Source organism: Schistocerca cancellata, chromosome 4 (genome assembly GCF_023864275.1).
Source record: "Schistocerca cancellata isolate TAMUIC-IGC-003103 chromosome 4, iqSchCanc2.1, whole genome shotgun sequence".
NCBI lineage: Eukaryota > Metazoa > Arthropoda > Insecta > Orthoptera > Acrididae > Schistocerca > Schistocerca cancellata.
The window spans coordinates 903,940,540-903,955,101 of record NC_064629.1 but is presented as its reverse complement, the minus strand read 5'-3'; the positions used below and the strand labels follow the sequence as shown (position 1 = coordinate 903,955,101).

Sequence of the window (14,562 nt, the reverse complement as noted above, 5' to 3'; positions counted from 1 at the left end):
CCTGTTGGTTTATTATGGTTTATTAAACTATTGGAAAAATACGGAGAAATGCTACCACCTTACGCACCTACCCAAAAATATACTTGTTACACTGACTTGGTTCTATCGACGACATACTACGACCCCAGGAACTTGTTGGTTAAATCTACATATTATCTACATTTTTTTTCCAATTTTGTCAGTTTCGGGATACAAGCACAGGTAAATAAGGTACTACCGGTTCTTTGCACCATCAGCACTGACGGTATCAGCTCTCTCACTGTCTGTACTGGTGCCCAAAATTAAATCAACAAACCACTGTTTCCCCGTCCAGAGACTGATCCACGATATAATCGTACAAATTGTCAACAGATGTTCGCATGGTCGTGTCCTGCTGAGAAGACGGCATTCTAGTCACTGGACAACCACGCCAACGACCACGTCAGAGTACCTGTCAAACGGGAAAGTATTTGCCGTGTAGTCCCAGATCCACAATCACTGTGTACATAGTCACAGACTGTGCAGCATGGCACAGAGAAGACAACTACCATGCTCTCTGCAGTGGAGGGCCATGGGAAGAATGGCAGCAGGACAGTCGCAAACTGATGTGGCCCTATGGCTTAATGTGAATAGTTTTGTTGTTTTTCGGATTTGGCGACAGTTTATAAAGATCTAAAATGTATCCCTAAGACCAGGGCGATTCCGACCACATGTAACACCAACAGAGAGAACCGTTATTTGGTTGTAAGGGCATGACGGTATCCCCTTAGTACTGCACGGCAACTGGCATCTGACCTCGTAGCATCCACTGGAATTTTGTATCGAGGCAAACGGCGTACAAAAGGCTTCGGAAGAGTGGCCTTTATTGTCGGAGACCTGTTGTATGTGCACCTGTGGTGCGTCTTCACGGAAGAGAACGTCTAGAGCGGAGCTGTCAACAAGCCACCCACACGGGAATAGTGGGCCAATATTCTTTCCACAGATGACACACGATTTGACCTGGACAGTCATTCTCGTCGGATTCGCATCTTTAAGGAACGTGGAACACGATTTCGGGACCCAACCACTGTGAAAAGAGACTAATATGGAGGATGGTCTCTAATGGCGTGGGCAGGGATTATGTTGACCACTCTAACACCTCTTCATCAAACTGTGCTGTTAAATCCGCAAAGTTTAACTGCAGTCAGTTATCGTGACGAGATCCTCGGATCCTATGTTCGGTTGGTGCCAGATGCTGTGGGCCCAGACTTTGTATTGCAGGACGATAATGCTCGACCTCGTAGAGCACAGGTAGTTGAATTTTTCCTGGAAACGGAAGATATTACACGCATGGCGTAGATTGCTCGCCCTCTTGATGTCAGTCCCATAGAGGACGTCTGGGACGCACTAGGGACACAGGGACACCGGTTTCATCACATCAGCATCCACCAAACACTCTCCAAGACCTGAGAGCAGCGCTGCAGAGATTGATGACAACATTCACAGCACACCCCATCGTTAGTCAGGCCGGTACTGCTGCCACAGGTGGTCACATCACACACTGAGCGCATAAACCAGTAGTCGGAATGCGTGTGTAAATCCGTTAAGTTGGGAAAAAATTAAGAATTTTTCGTCTATAGTATGCATGTTGCAGCTGTTTACATTCTGTATTCTGTGTATAGTTTATATTTTACTATCACCTGATTATACTGTTTTGGGGCAAATCTTGCATTGTTTCGGTATGTTACTTCAGTTTTGGACAGCAGTGTTTGTCATTTGCACTTCACTGCATAAAACATGATTGTCAGCCAGTAGTTCAACTTTATGATATAAATCGAGTGAACGGTTTAATTACATTGTTGTCTTCCATGACTAACAAACCTTGGAAATACATATATATACTAGAAGATCCGGTAGGCACATATTGTCCTGCCACAGACCTCGCTATAAAAATTAATAGAATGTAAATGAAGTATCTCAAATACAGTAATGTGATTAGATAACGAAAAAATTGAGAAGAGTGACTCTCTTTTATCTACATAATGAGTACCATTGATCTAAGAAATCTAATTTAACTAATAATAAATGTTGAAATGAATTTATCTTAGTGCAAACATGTATACATTAATTTTGGTCATTGTTTCTTCTGGTGTGTAAATATAGAGGTCTGACCGATTGCTGACCTGTGAGGACGCTACTTAAAGTTTTCCAGGTGAGAAACTTGTATTTTTCAGATTTAATCCACATACGGCAAATGTTTGGCCTCACGCCGTGTTTATGGTCATTCCTAAGGCCAAACGGAGGGAAAATATATTCCGTATTTTGAATTTTCCTTTCAGTGTTGTCGTATCTATGAGACTTCCCATAATACGTCTGATCACCAATCGCGTATCATTGCACAGTTTTTCTGGATTTAGATTGCAAAGCATAGTGATTAGTGAACCAATTTTCCAGCGCAGATTATTTGGTGATGGTCCAATGAATTTAAGAACTCAGCTGGATAACTGACAACTTCGTTTAAACCAGTCACAGAGTCGATCAGTATGAATAATACCAATTCACAGCCCAATGTTTGTTTTATTTGAAAAGTGATTTGATCAACACTGACATTTTTAGTTGCCAAAATCGCTAGTTCAGTGAGCAATGTATGTTTCATTTCTGATTCATTAAATTAGAAATACGCTTTTGACTAATTCACTTTTAGAAGTAAAGATGTTGCAGAGATTTTCTGACAATTTAATTAATTGCGTATCTTATGGCAAACGAATTTTACCATCACAAATGTCCAGTAGTTGTTTGGAGAATGTATCTGCTGATGTCTCGCTTTCCACTTGTACTCACATGTCCATGGTCAATCGCAATGTCTGTGCATTTCGCAACAAACTGGGTTATATCAAGCATGCGTTAATCTCAACCGCATACATAGAACGTGGTATGACAGGTAATGTCTGCCAAAAATCGGCCGGACAATAACAATTGGCCCTATCGGATAGTCTGGTATTAGCATTCACATCTTGCAGCTTTCTGTTTAATGCCTTAAAGTAATGTTTATGAGCCACTGCACATATAGCCCAGATAATAATTTCGCATTTTCTTAGTAAATTACTCATACCGGATCGTTTTATGAGGTTACACGCTTCATTTTCATTGTTATTAACGTTCAGTGGCAGCTTGAGCGCTAATTATGCTGTCCTTCAACCCTCCAGTAATATAGCAGCAACGCCTGACGATGGAATGGCTAATGCGATTTTATTTTGGGATCGTATTGTTGAAAGTCTAAGTGAAATGACGAATGTATTGCCTGTGCCACGTGGCGCGTCCAAAACAAAGAATCCTTATTCACTGGCTTCAATCGACAACATAATTTGCTCGTAAATGTCTGTTTGCTCGTCAATCAGCAACTGCTTAACGGGTGCAACAAAAGTAGTCAAACCGACGCTACTGAATTATTGTTCTCGCTGTATATCAGTATCAGTAATATCTGCACGCGGCCAATTATACCATGGAATACACAAACTGATCATAGGAGTACCTGAAGTTAGGATTCAATGACCTTGGATCAGAATTAATGCCGCGCTGTATATATCTGATGTGTAGTCCATTTTAGGATATTGATTTGTCTCCGGGATTCTGTATAGTATATCTTCGCTCATATGATTTTTATATTCATCCCACAAATTCTATGATTGAGCCTGAAAGCATGTCGTCATTAAAATGACGGAAAACTTACGGATTTTATGCGATGAAGCAAGCGTTATGTCCCTACGTTTGTGGTCTTCCAGCAATTCAAGTTCGCGGCATGCGTCGTGATATCTATCGCCGAACTGGCCGTTCACAGTTCGTAAATAATCGAAGGACGTTGTTCCTTGAACGTTTACCTTTAACAAACGTAAGAAGGGCACTCACATTGATTAGGGCGAACAGTGTACAATAGGCTCAATGGAATATGTTACAAAAATGCCAGGAAAGGCCGGAAACGGGTCACCTCGGTTGCGCGGCTCCCAGTTCTTTGAAGATTTATTCCATGTGAAATATCGGAACACATCGGAATAAAGCAATGTTCTCTCGAATTGACCAGAAATATATGTTCGTTTGCATAATTTGAAGAATTTAGTCAGCGTGGTTTTTGTTTCATTGAATGCACTCTGCAAAGCGTTCTCTTCTGTGAAATAAACACGTTGATCGTTTTCAAGATGCACGGCCAGATGCCTAGTAAATGGGTCTCGTTCGTGTATTGAACAACTCAGAATACACCAAACACATTCCTTGCTGCTGATGTATCTGCTCATCTCCTAGCGTGTTATTTCGTCGTTTTCATTCACAGTTTGAACTGCAAGTACTGTCACATCGCTGCCCTTATGAACGGGTTTACAAATTTATTTGTCTGACTTAACAGAACTGCAGTACTCCATATTAATGTAAGCTTTGAAAGTTTTTGAGGCGAATATGGTACTATTAATTGTCAATGTCAATGTGTATACTAGTGTTTCACATTCGCATTGTAAGTGAATGACCTCCATTGTCTGCGTTCCTACGACTATACAGTGGATAACCGTTGATGTTCACAATAGTGTCACTAAAAATGGTTTTGGGAAAAACTTAATACGTTTTGCATTGTCCATATGCGACACTGTCGTATTAAGAAGACCGGATGGACCATGTATCATGTTTCTGGTAACAATATGGAACAAGTTTTCGTCAGTCGATCTATGTAGTATTTCTTCTGGAATAATGTTATTAAATTCTTCTCGTCGTATTTTGTCGATTAACCATATCAAGATGCGCGCATGTGGAAAACCTCATTTTTGCCACACAGTAAAACACGACCACAAAGTTAATGGTACGAAACGTGCTATTTGGATACTAAATTAAACAGTGATTTTAACCTTTGCTTGAACACACGTGCAGTAATGTCGTGGTGATAGGTATGCCAACAAAAATGTTTGTACTTTCATCTCAATTGTAAGTATATGTGGACATTATAAATAAATCTGGTCATCCATAAAGGCGCTCGAAATTCTTAGCATCTTGTCTGTATTCATGCATAAGACGTAAAGTGCCATTGTATGTGGATAGAAGTATGGACGCATTTGCGATTTCGCTGGTATTTCAGTTCCCCATGAACCATAGACTTTGCCGTTGGTGGAGAGGCCTGCGTGCCTCAACGATACATATAGCCGTACCGTAGGTGCAACCACAACGGAGGGGTATCTGTTGAGAGGCCAGACAAACGTGTAGTTCCTAAAGAGAGGCAGCAGTCTTTTCAGTAGTTGCAGGGGCAACAGTCTGGATGATTGACTGATCTGGGCTTGTAACACTAACCAAAACGGCCTAGCCGTGCTGGTACTGCGAATGGCTGAAAGCAAGGGGAAACTACAGCCGTAATTTTTCCCGAGTGCATGCTGCTTTACTGTATGGTTAAATGATGATGGCGTCCTCTCGGAGGTAAAATAGCCCCTCATTAGGATCTCCGGGGGGGGGGGGGGGGGGGACTACTCAAGAGGACGTCGTTATCAGGAGAAAGAAAACTGGCGTTCTACGGATCGGATCGTGGAATGACAGATCCCTTAATCGGGCAGGTAGGTTAGAGAATTTAAAAAAGGGAAATGGACAGGTTAAAGTTAGATATAGTGGGAATTAGTGAAGTTCGGTGGCAGGAGGAACAAGACTTCTGGTCAGGTGAATACAGGTTTATAAATATAAAATCAAATAGGGGTAATGCTGGAGTAGGTTTTGTAATTAATAAAAAAATTGGATTGCGGGTAAGCCACTACAAACAGCATAGCGAACGCCTTACTGTGGCCAAGATAGACACGAATCAAACGGCTGCCACAGTAGTACAAGTTTATATGCCAACTAGCTCTGCAGATAACGAGGAAATTGAAGAAATGTGTGATGTGATGAAAGAAATTATTCAGATAGTGAAGGGAGACGAAAATTGAATAGTCATGGGTGACTGGAAATCGATAGTAGGAAAAGGAAGAGAAGGAAACGTAGTAGGTGAATATGGATTGGGGCTAAGTTATGAAAGAGGAAGTCGCCTAGTAGAATTTTGCACAGAGCGTAACTTAATCATAGCTAACGCTTGGTTCAAGATTCATAAAAGAAGCTTGTATACATGGAATAAGCCTGGAGATACTGACAAATTTCAGATAGATTATATAATGGTAAGACAGAGATTTAGGAAGAAGGTTGGTTGGTTGGTTTGGGGAAGGAGACCAGACAGCGTGGTCATCGGTCTCATCGGATTAGGGAAGGATGGGAAAGGAAGTCGGCCGTGCCCTTTGAGAGGAACCATCCCGGCATTGGCCTGGAGTGATTTAGGGAAATCACGGAAAACCTAAATCAGGATGGCCGGACGCGGGATTGAACCGTCGTCCTCCCGAATGCGAGTCCAGTGTCTAACCACTGCGCCACCTCGCTCGGTAGGAAGAAGGTTTTAAAATGTAAGACATTTCCATGGGAAGATGTGGTTTCTGACCACAATCTATTGGTTATGAACTGTACATTAAAACTAAAGAAAATGCAAAAAAGTGGGAAATTAATGAGATGGGACCTGGATAAACTGACTAAACCAGAGGTTGGACAGAGTTTCAGGGAGAGCATAGGGGAACAATTGACTGGAATGGGGGAAAGAAATACAGTAGAAGAAGAATGGGTAGCTTTTAGGGATGAAGTAGTGAAGGCAGCAGAGGATCAAGTAGGTAAAAAGACGAGGGCTAGTAGAAATCCTTGGGTAACAGAAGAAATATTGAACTTAATTGATGAAAGGAGAAAATATAAAAATGCAGTAAAGGAACCAGGCAAAAAGGAATACAAACGTCTCAAAAATGCAGTAAAAATGCAGTAAAGGAACCAGGCAAAAAGGAATACAAACGTCTCAAAAATGAGATCGACAGGAAGTGCAAAACGGCTAAGCAGGCATGGCTAGAGGACAAATTTAAGGATGTAGAGGCTTATCTCACTAGGGGTAAGACAGATATTGCCTACAGAAAATTTAAAGAGACCTTTGGAGAAAAGAGGACGTCTTGTATGAATATCAAGAGCTCAGATCGAAACCCAGTTCTCAGAAAAGTAAGGAAAGCTTAAAGGTGGAAAGAGTATATAGAGGGTCTACAGAAGTGCGATGTACTTGAGGGAAGTATTATGCAAATCCTAGAGGATGTAGATGAAGAGGAAATGGGAGATACGATACTGCGTGAAGAGTTTGACAGAGCACTGAAAGACTTAAGTCGAAACAAGGCCCCGGGATTTGACAACATTCCATTAGAACTACTGACGGCCTTGGGAGAACCAGTCCTGACAAACGTCTACCATCTGGTGAGCAAAATGTATGAGACAGGTGAAATATCTTCAGAATTCAAGAAGAATATAATAATTCCAATCCCAAAGAAAGCAGGTGTTGACAGATGGGAAAAGTACCGAACTATCAGTTTAATAAGTCACGGCTGCAAAATACTAGCGCGAATGATTTACAGACGAATGGAAAAACTGGTAGAAGCCGGCCTCGGGGAAGATCAGTTTGGATTCCGTAGAAATATTGGAACACGTGAGGCAATACTGACCCTACGACTTATCTTAGAAGCTAGCTTAAGAAAAGGCAAACCTACGTTTCTAGCATTTGTAGACTTAGAGAAAGCTTTTGAAAATGTTAACTGGAATACTCTCTTTCAAATTCTACAGGTGGCAGGGGTAAAATACAGGGAGCGAAAGGCTACTTCCAATTTGTACAGAAACCAGATGGCAGTTATAAGAGTCGAGGGGCATGAAAGGGAAGCACTCGTTGGGAAGGGAGTAAGACAGGGTCTTAGCCTATCCCCGATGTTATTCTATCTCTATATTGAGGAAGCATAAAGGAAACAAAAGAAAAATTCGATCTAGGTATTAAAACCAACGGAGAAGAAATAAAAACTTTAAGCTTCTCCGATGACATTGTAATTCTGTCACAGACAGCAAAGGACTCGGTAGAGCAGTTGAACGGAATGGAAAGTGTCTTCAAAGGAGGATATAAGATCAACATCAACCAAAACAAAACGAGAATAATGGAATGTAGTCGAATTAAGTCGGGTGATGTTGAGGGTATTAGATTAGGAAATGAGCCACTTAAAGTAGTAAAGGAGTTTTGCTATTTTGGGAGCAAAATAACTGATGATGGTCGATGTGGAGATGATATAAAATGTAGACTGGCAATGGCAAGGAAAGCGTTTCTGAAGAAGAGAAATTTTTTAACATCGAGTATTGATTTAAGTGTCAGGAAGTCGTTTCTGAAAGTATTTGTATGGAGTGTAGCCACGTATGGAAGTGAAACATGGACGATAAATAGTTTGGACAAGAAGAGAATAGAAGCTTTCGAAATGTGGTGCTACAGAAGAATTCTGAAGATTAGATGGGTCGATCATATAACTAATGAGGAGGTGTTGAACAGGATTGGGGAGAAGAGAAGTTTGTGGCACAAATTGACTAGAAGGAGGGATCGGTTGGTAGGACATGCCCTGAGGCATCAAGGGATCACCAATGTATTATTGTAAGGCAGCGTGGAGGGTAAAAATCGTAGAGGGAGACCACGAGGTGAATACACTAGGCAGATTCAGAAGGATGTAGGCTGCAGTACTTACTGGGAGATGAAGCAGCTTGCACAGGATAGAGTAGCATGGAGAGCTGCATCAAACCAGTCTCAGGCCTGAAGACCACAACAACAACATGTATGTTACCGACAATATGTGTGTGAAATCTAATGGGACTTAACTGCTAAGGCCATCAGTCCCTAAGCTTACACACTGCCTTACCTAAATTATCCTAAGGACAAGCACACACATCCATGGGCGATGGACGACTCGAACCTCCACCAGGACCATACCGACAATAACACCTCTCAAATGAATACAATCCTCTGAACACAACTTCGCTAAATGAAAGCGGAAGTAACTTAGTTGCTATCTCTCGATCTTCGCATACTTGTCCACGATGTACTGATGAAACATTTGGTGACATCTGAGAAAGTGGTTGTCTTGATTGCTTCGAATAATCATCCGGTATGAATAGTAGATGATTACGCTTACAGTTTTGTTGGCTTCGACAGGTAGAATATATGAATTAATAATACGTATGTGAGATAAAGTCATGCAAGAGGCAGGCAATCGCTATTGTAGTAATCAGTAGTTTGGCTTCCAGGCTGACTCGTGAGTAGTCTGCAAATGTGTGTTCCACATACATCTGGAAGTTCTTTATTTATGTTAAGCAATCGCTCCTGGATATCTGGTGACGCATGTATTCTGAAACGCGTTCTAATATGAGCAATGAAGCCATTCATTGCCTGATGTTTGAGTTTTACCACAGCGAGCCAGTCAGCCTGAACGCAGAACTATTAATAATTTCAAACGAAGAAGCACTGAAAACAAGATTACAAGAGACATATGTTTTCCTTTTGATAATTTATTACCTGTAGACGGACGCCGCGGTTTCGTATTAGTCTGATATCCATCCTCTCCTTCCCAGAATAACAGTGCATTAAGTAGAGAGTCGTACGAATGTTGTGCGACTACAATCATCTGAATTGTGTTGCCTCTTCGCTGGATTATGATGTCTCGTCGCCTAACTTGATCTCCAGATATAGCAACACAACTTCATTTATAGTGGCTGTGTTCAATCGGCCGACGTACTCTACAGTTGGCGCTTTTTTTTTTGGCTTTTGATGACGAGCGAGTGAGTGTCACTCCGTAAACGGCTTGACACTGTCTCGATCAATGGAACAAACTGATTGTGATTGGTCAAAAATGTCTCCAATAGCGCCACTATTTCCCTTCCTCGATATGTTCAGTGTGACTGTAATGACATCCGATGTCCACGAGCTGTTGTTATCGCCCATGAAGTAAATTTGTGGGAATTTCGGGTCCGCACAATGCATTAGCCAATGTGATGGTAAACTGAGTCTTTCTTGAATGTCGATCCAAATTTAGACCGCCGTTGCTGTGAACAATGTTGATTGCTCAAAAAGACGACATTTGTAAGTGCGAACTGAATTTGATAACTTTGCCCAAAAACAAATTAGAAGCCGGAGTCATACCATTCAAAAGCTCTTTCACAGGTTCGGTTGATGAATTCTACGCTGGTAGCACGGCTTTGTCTGACGCGCCACAGATGCCGGGTGCATCTGATTTGAATGTTAATGCATGACAGTATTGGCGTTCTTTGTCCATATCACCGATAACAGTTTTCGGATGCATCGAATATTCAATGTCCAGTTCATATTCAAACGTAAGACGAACGAATTTAGAGCGGGTGTTGGTCTGTCGCTCTGTTGTTTCTTACAGCCTGACCACTTCGCGCACGGCAATCAATATTTGTTCGTGCTCTTCGTGGCATACATCTGTACATTCACAAAATATGGGAAACGCACAAAACATACACATCAGGAACGAATACATCATTTATTTTATTTTATATTAATTTGTAGACTATATTTACATGCTGTGTAACTCTTCACAAGCATCACTTCATCATCGAAATTTAGCAGATGAACACTGAGTAAAACGTGTTATTCACGAGGTTACATAGAAATCCAGATGAACACGTGTAGACACCATAATTCAAACAATGCTTGTTCAAATTTTCACAGAATATTATTTCACACTACTTCATTTGAAATATAAATGTCCAATCAATTGATAAATAAATCACTCAGTAACCACGCTATTACAATACACGGAATATATCAGATAAAATATTATTTCAGATACACCTCACTGTTTATATTAATGTCGAATTAATCGATAAATAATTCTCTCATTATGCACACAATTGCAATACACGGAATATGTCAGAACTCAGCAATCCGATATTGAAATGCCAAATCAGTGCCAAGCTACTACACAATGGAATTGCTATCCAGCGAGCTTGCTCATGTATTGATCTATAAGTCAAATGTTACATAAAAAATGGGCAGTTATGAATTAAACGCGTATCATTAAATGGTTCAAATGGCTCTGAGCACTATGGGACATAACATCTGAGGTCATCAGTCCCCTAGAACTTAGAACTACTCAAACCTAACTAACCTAAGGACATCACACACATCAATGCCCGAGGCAGGATTCGAACCTACGACCGTTGCGGTAGCGCGGTTCCAGACTGAAGCGCCTAGAACCACTCGGTCACAACGGCCGGAACGTATCATTAAATAACTCAGTTGAATATACAAACATGTTGTGTACATTCCACAAATCATTTCACTCTTCATAAACATCACATCATCATCGTAATCAGACAAATGAACACTGAATGAAAAGTTTTACTTAGGACGTTACATAGACTGAACATGTACATAAATTGTAATTCAAACAACACACCTTTCGCATTTTCACATAATGTCATTCCAAATACACTTCGTTTGTTACGTCGGTATTGAATTAATTGATAAGTAATTCACTTAGTACGCACACAAGTACAATACACACAATATATAGAACCCAACAATCCGAAATCAAAATGTCAAATCAATGCCAAGCTACGACACAATGGAATTGCTTGTCTATTGATATACTAAAATATTATAATTATTCTTTTTTACGTGATAAATGTAAATAATTGGTCTGAAAATAAAAAAGTGGGTCTCGACTTCAGTGCCACCTACCGGGTCCAACTATAGCTAAGAACCATCCAGAAGACCCCATCCCATAAGTACAAAAAAATAATTTCATCAAAATCGCTCAATTGCTTAGGTCGTGAAGAATTATGAACTCACACATCGTATACATATATTTGAGAGAAAATATGTCTTTCCAGTTATAGCGGCCGCCACGAAAGTAGGCAACTCAAGGTTATCTGACCGTCTTACAGCATTGCTGGTTAATGAAACTCTGAAGTTTTAGAAAAAATTCCGAAAAATACTAGACATCTCTATTTTTGGTCTAGAATATGAGGGGGTACTCCCCAAAAGAAAATTCTCTCCAGCCGCTATGGAAACCAGCTAACGTTAGAAGAAATTTTGAACAAAAATGTTTTTTACTTCATCATGTCGAAAAAAAGAACCACTAACACATTATAATTAAAAATATAGGAACACTTTATAGATGAGTGTTACACATATATTATCGTAAAAACCTGAAAGTATTGCGAGGTAGTAAATAAAATACCGTAAGAGGTTTGGAACCGTTCCACTCGTGTAACGGAAAACGTGGTCGCTGATGAATTAACTTTCTGTTGGACCTTGCACAAGGGCAGTTCAAAAACTAACAGCAACTTTCAGCACTAAATCCAATTAACACGTCGGGCATTTGAAACTCCCAGGAACTGAAGATGAGTCTGAGAAATTCCCGGGATTTCCGACAGGCGGCATACCAAGCTGAATAGGAAAGGTAGTAGGCCGCAGCCCTAGCTGTACGAGCTGTATCCACAGTAGAAGAACCGCGACCGGTAATACGATTTTTGTAATCGGAGGGCATAAAACCACTACAAATCCATAGAAGGGTGTTGTGAAGTTATGGAGGTAGCTGTGTGTGAGAAAAGTGTGCGAGTGGGTAGGTGGCCCTAAAAGTGGACGTATTCGAGTCTCAGATGAGCTACGCCATGGTCGTCACAGCACGGCAGGTACTGGTGAGAATATGGGATGCGCTGAAGCCATGATTCGTGAGTACCGGAATATTTCATGTAGAAGATTTAGCCAGGAAACTGAGTATTAGAGCCGTACCTGAGAACACCACTATTAGTGAGGTTCTCAAGTACCGATTTTATCTGGACGATGGGTGTCTATGATGCTCACTGGTAAACACAAGATAATGCGTGTTCGGGCGCTCACATCGTTTCTGGCGTGGCATAACGCTGAAGGCCACGACTTTTTGACACGCATCATCACACGAAACTAAACCTGGGTGCATCACTATGAACCAGATGGCAAAAGAGTTTTGAGAATGACGACACATCTTCTTTAGGCAATAAGAAGTTCACGTCTCAGCCCTCTGCCGGAAAGGCCATTTGCACCCTTTTCTGGGCTATGAATGGGCCAATTTTGGAGCACTATCAAGAAAGGGGGAAACAGTGAAAAGTTCTCGGTACATAGCCATGATGGAGAATGATCTAAAGCCAGTAATATGGAGCCGTCGCAGAGGACTTCAGTCTAGAGGCGTTTCTATCCTTCAGGAGAACGCACGGCCCCACACAGCCGCTGCAGCTCTTGCCGTCATTCCGAGACAGCGATTTCAGGTCGTATTGCGTTAACCATACAGCCCTGAACTCGCCCCATCGGATTACCACGTGTTTGGACAGCTGTAGAACGCTTTCATAGGACGCCGATTTGAAAGTGATAATGAGATTAGAGAAGCAGTGCACTCTTAGTTGCGAGCATAACCGAAAACTTTTATTCGACTGGAACAGAAACGTTTGTACAACCACATGATAAGTGAATCAAAAAGGAGGGTTGGGAAATGATATCTTGTTTGTATCCGTAAGTGAAGTATATGCTTGGAAAATAATAGTTTGCTGTTACTTTATGAATCATCCACGTACTTGTTTAGTTAAAAACCACTGGTCTTCCAATGAGGAAATTATTGTGATGCTTTAAGGATGGCACCTAAGTCCCGACTCTACAAATCAATACTATAGCTACCCCTCTTTAATAAATTAGCGTTGCATTTACACTACTGGCCATTAAAATTGCTACACCAAGAAGAGATGCAGACGATAAACGAGTATTCATTGGACAAACATATTATACTGGAACTGACATGTTATTACATTTTCACGCAGTTTGGGTGCTTGGATCCTGAGAAATCAGTACCCAGAACAACCACCTCTGGCCATAATAACGGCCTTGATACGCCTGAGCAATGAGTCAAACAGAGCTTGAATGGCGTGTACAGGTACAGCTGCCCATGCAGCTTCAACACGATACCACAGTTCATCAGGAGCAGTGACTGGCGTATTGTGACGAGCCACTTGCTCGGTCACCATTGACCAGACGTTTCCTATTGGTGAGAGATCTGGAGAATGTGTTGGAAAGGGCAGTATTCGAACATTTTCTGTATCCAGAAAGGCCAGTACAGGACCTGCAACAGACGGTCGTGCATTACCCTGCTGAAATGCGGGGTTCTGCAGGGATCGAATGAAGGGTAGAGCCACGGGTCCTAACACATCTGGAATGTAACGTCCACTGTTCAAAGAGCCGCCAATGCGAACAAGAGGTGACCGAGACGTGTAACCAATGGCACCCCATACCATCACGCCGGGTGATACACCAGTACGGCGATGACGAATACATTGCTTCTAATGCGCGTTCACCGCGATGTCGCCAAACAGGGATGCGACCATCATGAAGGTGTAAACAGAACCTGGATTCATCCGAAAAAAATGACGTTTTGCCATCCGTGCACCCAGGTTCGTCGTTGAGTACACCATCGCAGGCACTCCTGTCTGTGATGCAGCGTAAAGGGTAACCGCATAGTCCATGCTGCTGCAAACGTCGTCGAACTGTTCGTGCAGATGGTTGTTGTCTTGCTAACGTCCCCATTTGTTGACTCAGGGATCGAGGCGTGGCTGCACGATCCGTTACAGCCACGCGGATAAGATGCCTGTCATCTCGACTGCTAGTGATACGAGGCCGTTGGAATCCAG

General features: G+C 41.7%; 1 protein-coding gene across 1 annotated transcript in view; it reads left to right on the top strand.

Annotated features, from left to right (window-relative positions):
• The window catches only part of LOC126184495 (piggyBac transposable element-derived protein 4-like), a 60,630-nt gene extending 50,499 nt beyond the window's left edge, over positions 1 to 10,131 (top strand). The window contains exon 3 of the mRNA XM_049926887.1: positions 10,043 to 10,131. Coding sequence (XP_049782844.1) covers positions 10,043 to 10,131 — 89 coding nt within the window. The remainder of the gene's footprint in view (positions 1 to 10,042) is intronic.
• The last annotated feature ends 4,431 nt before the right edge of the window (positions 10,132 to 14,562 follow it).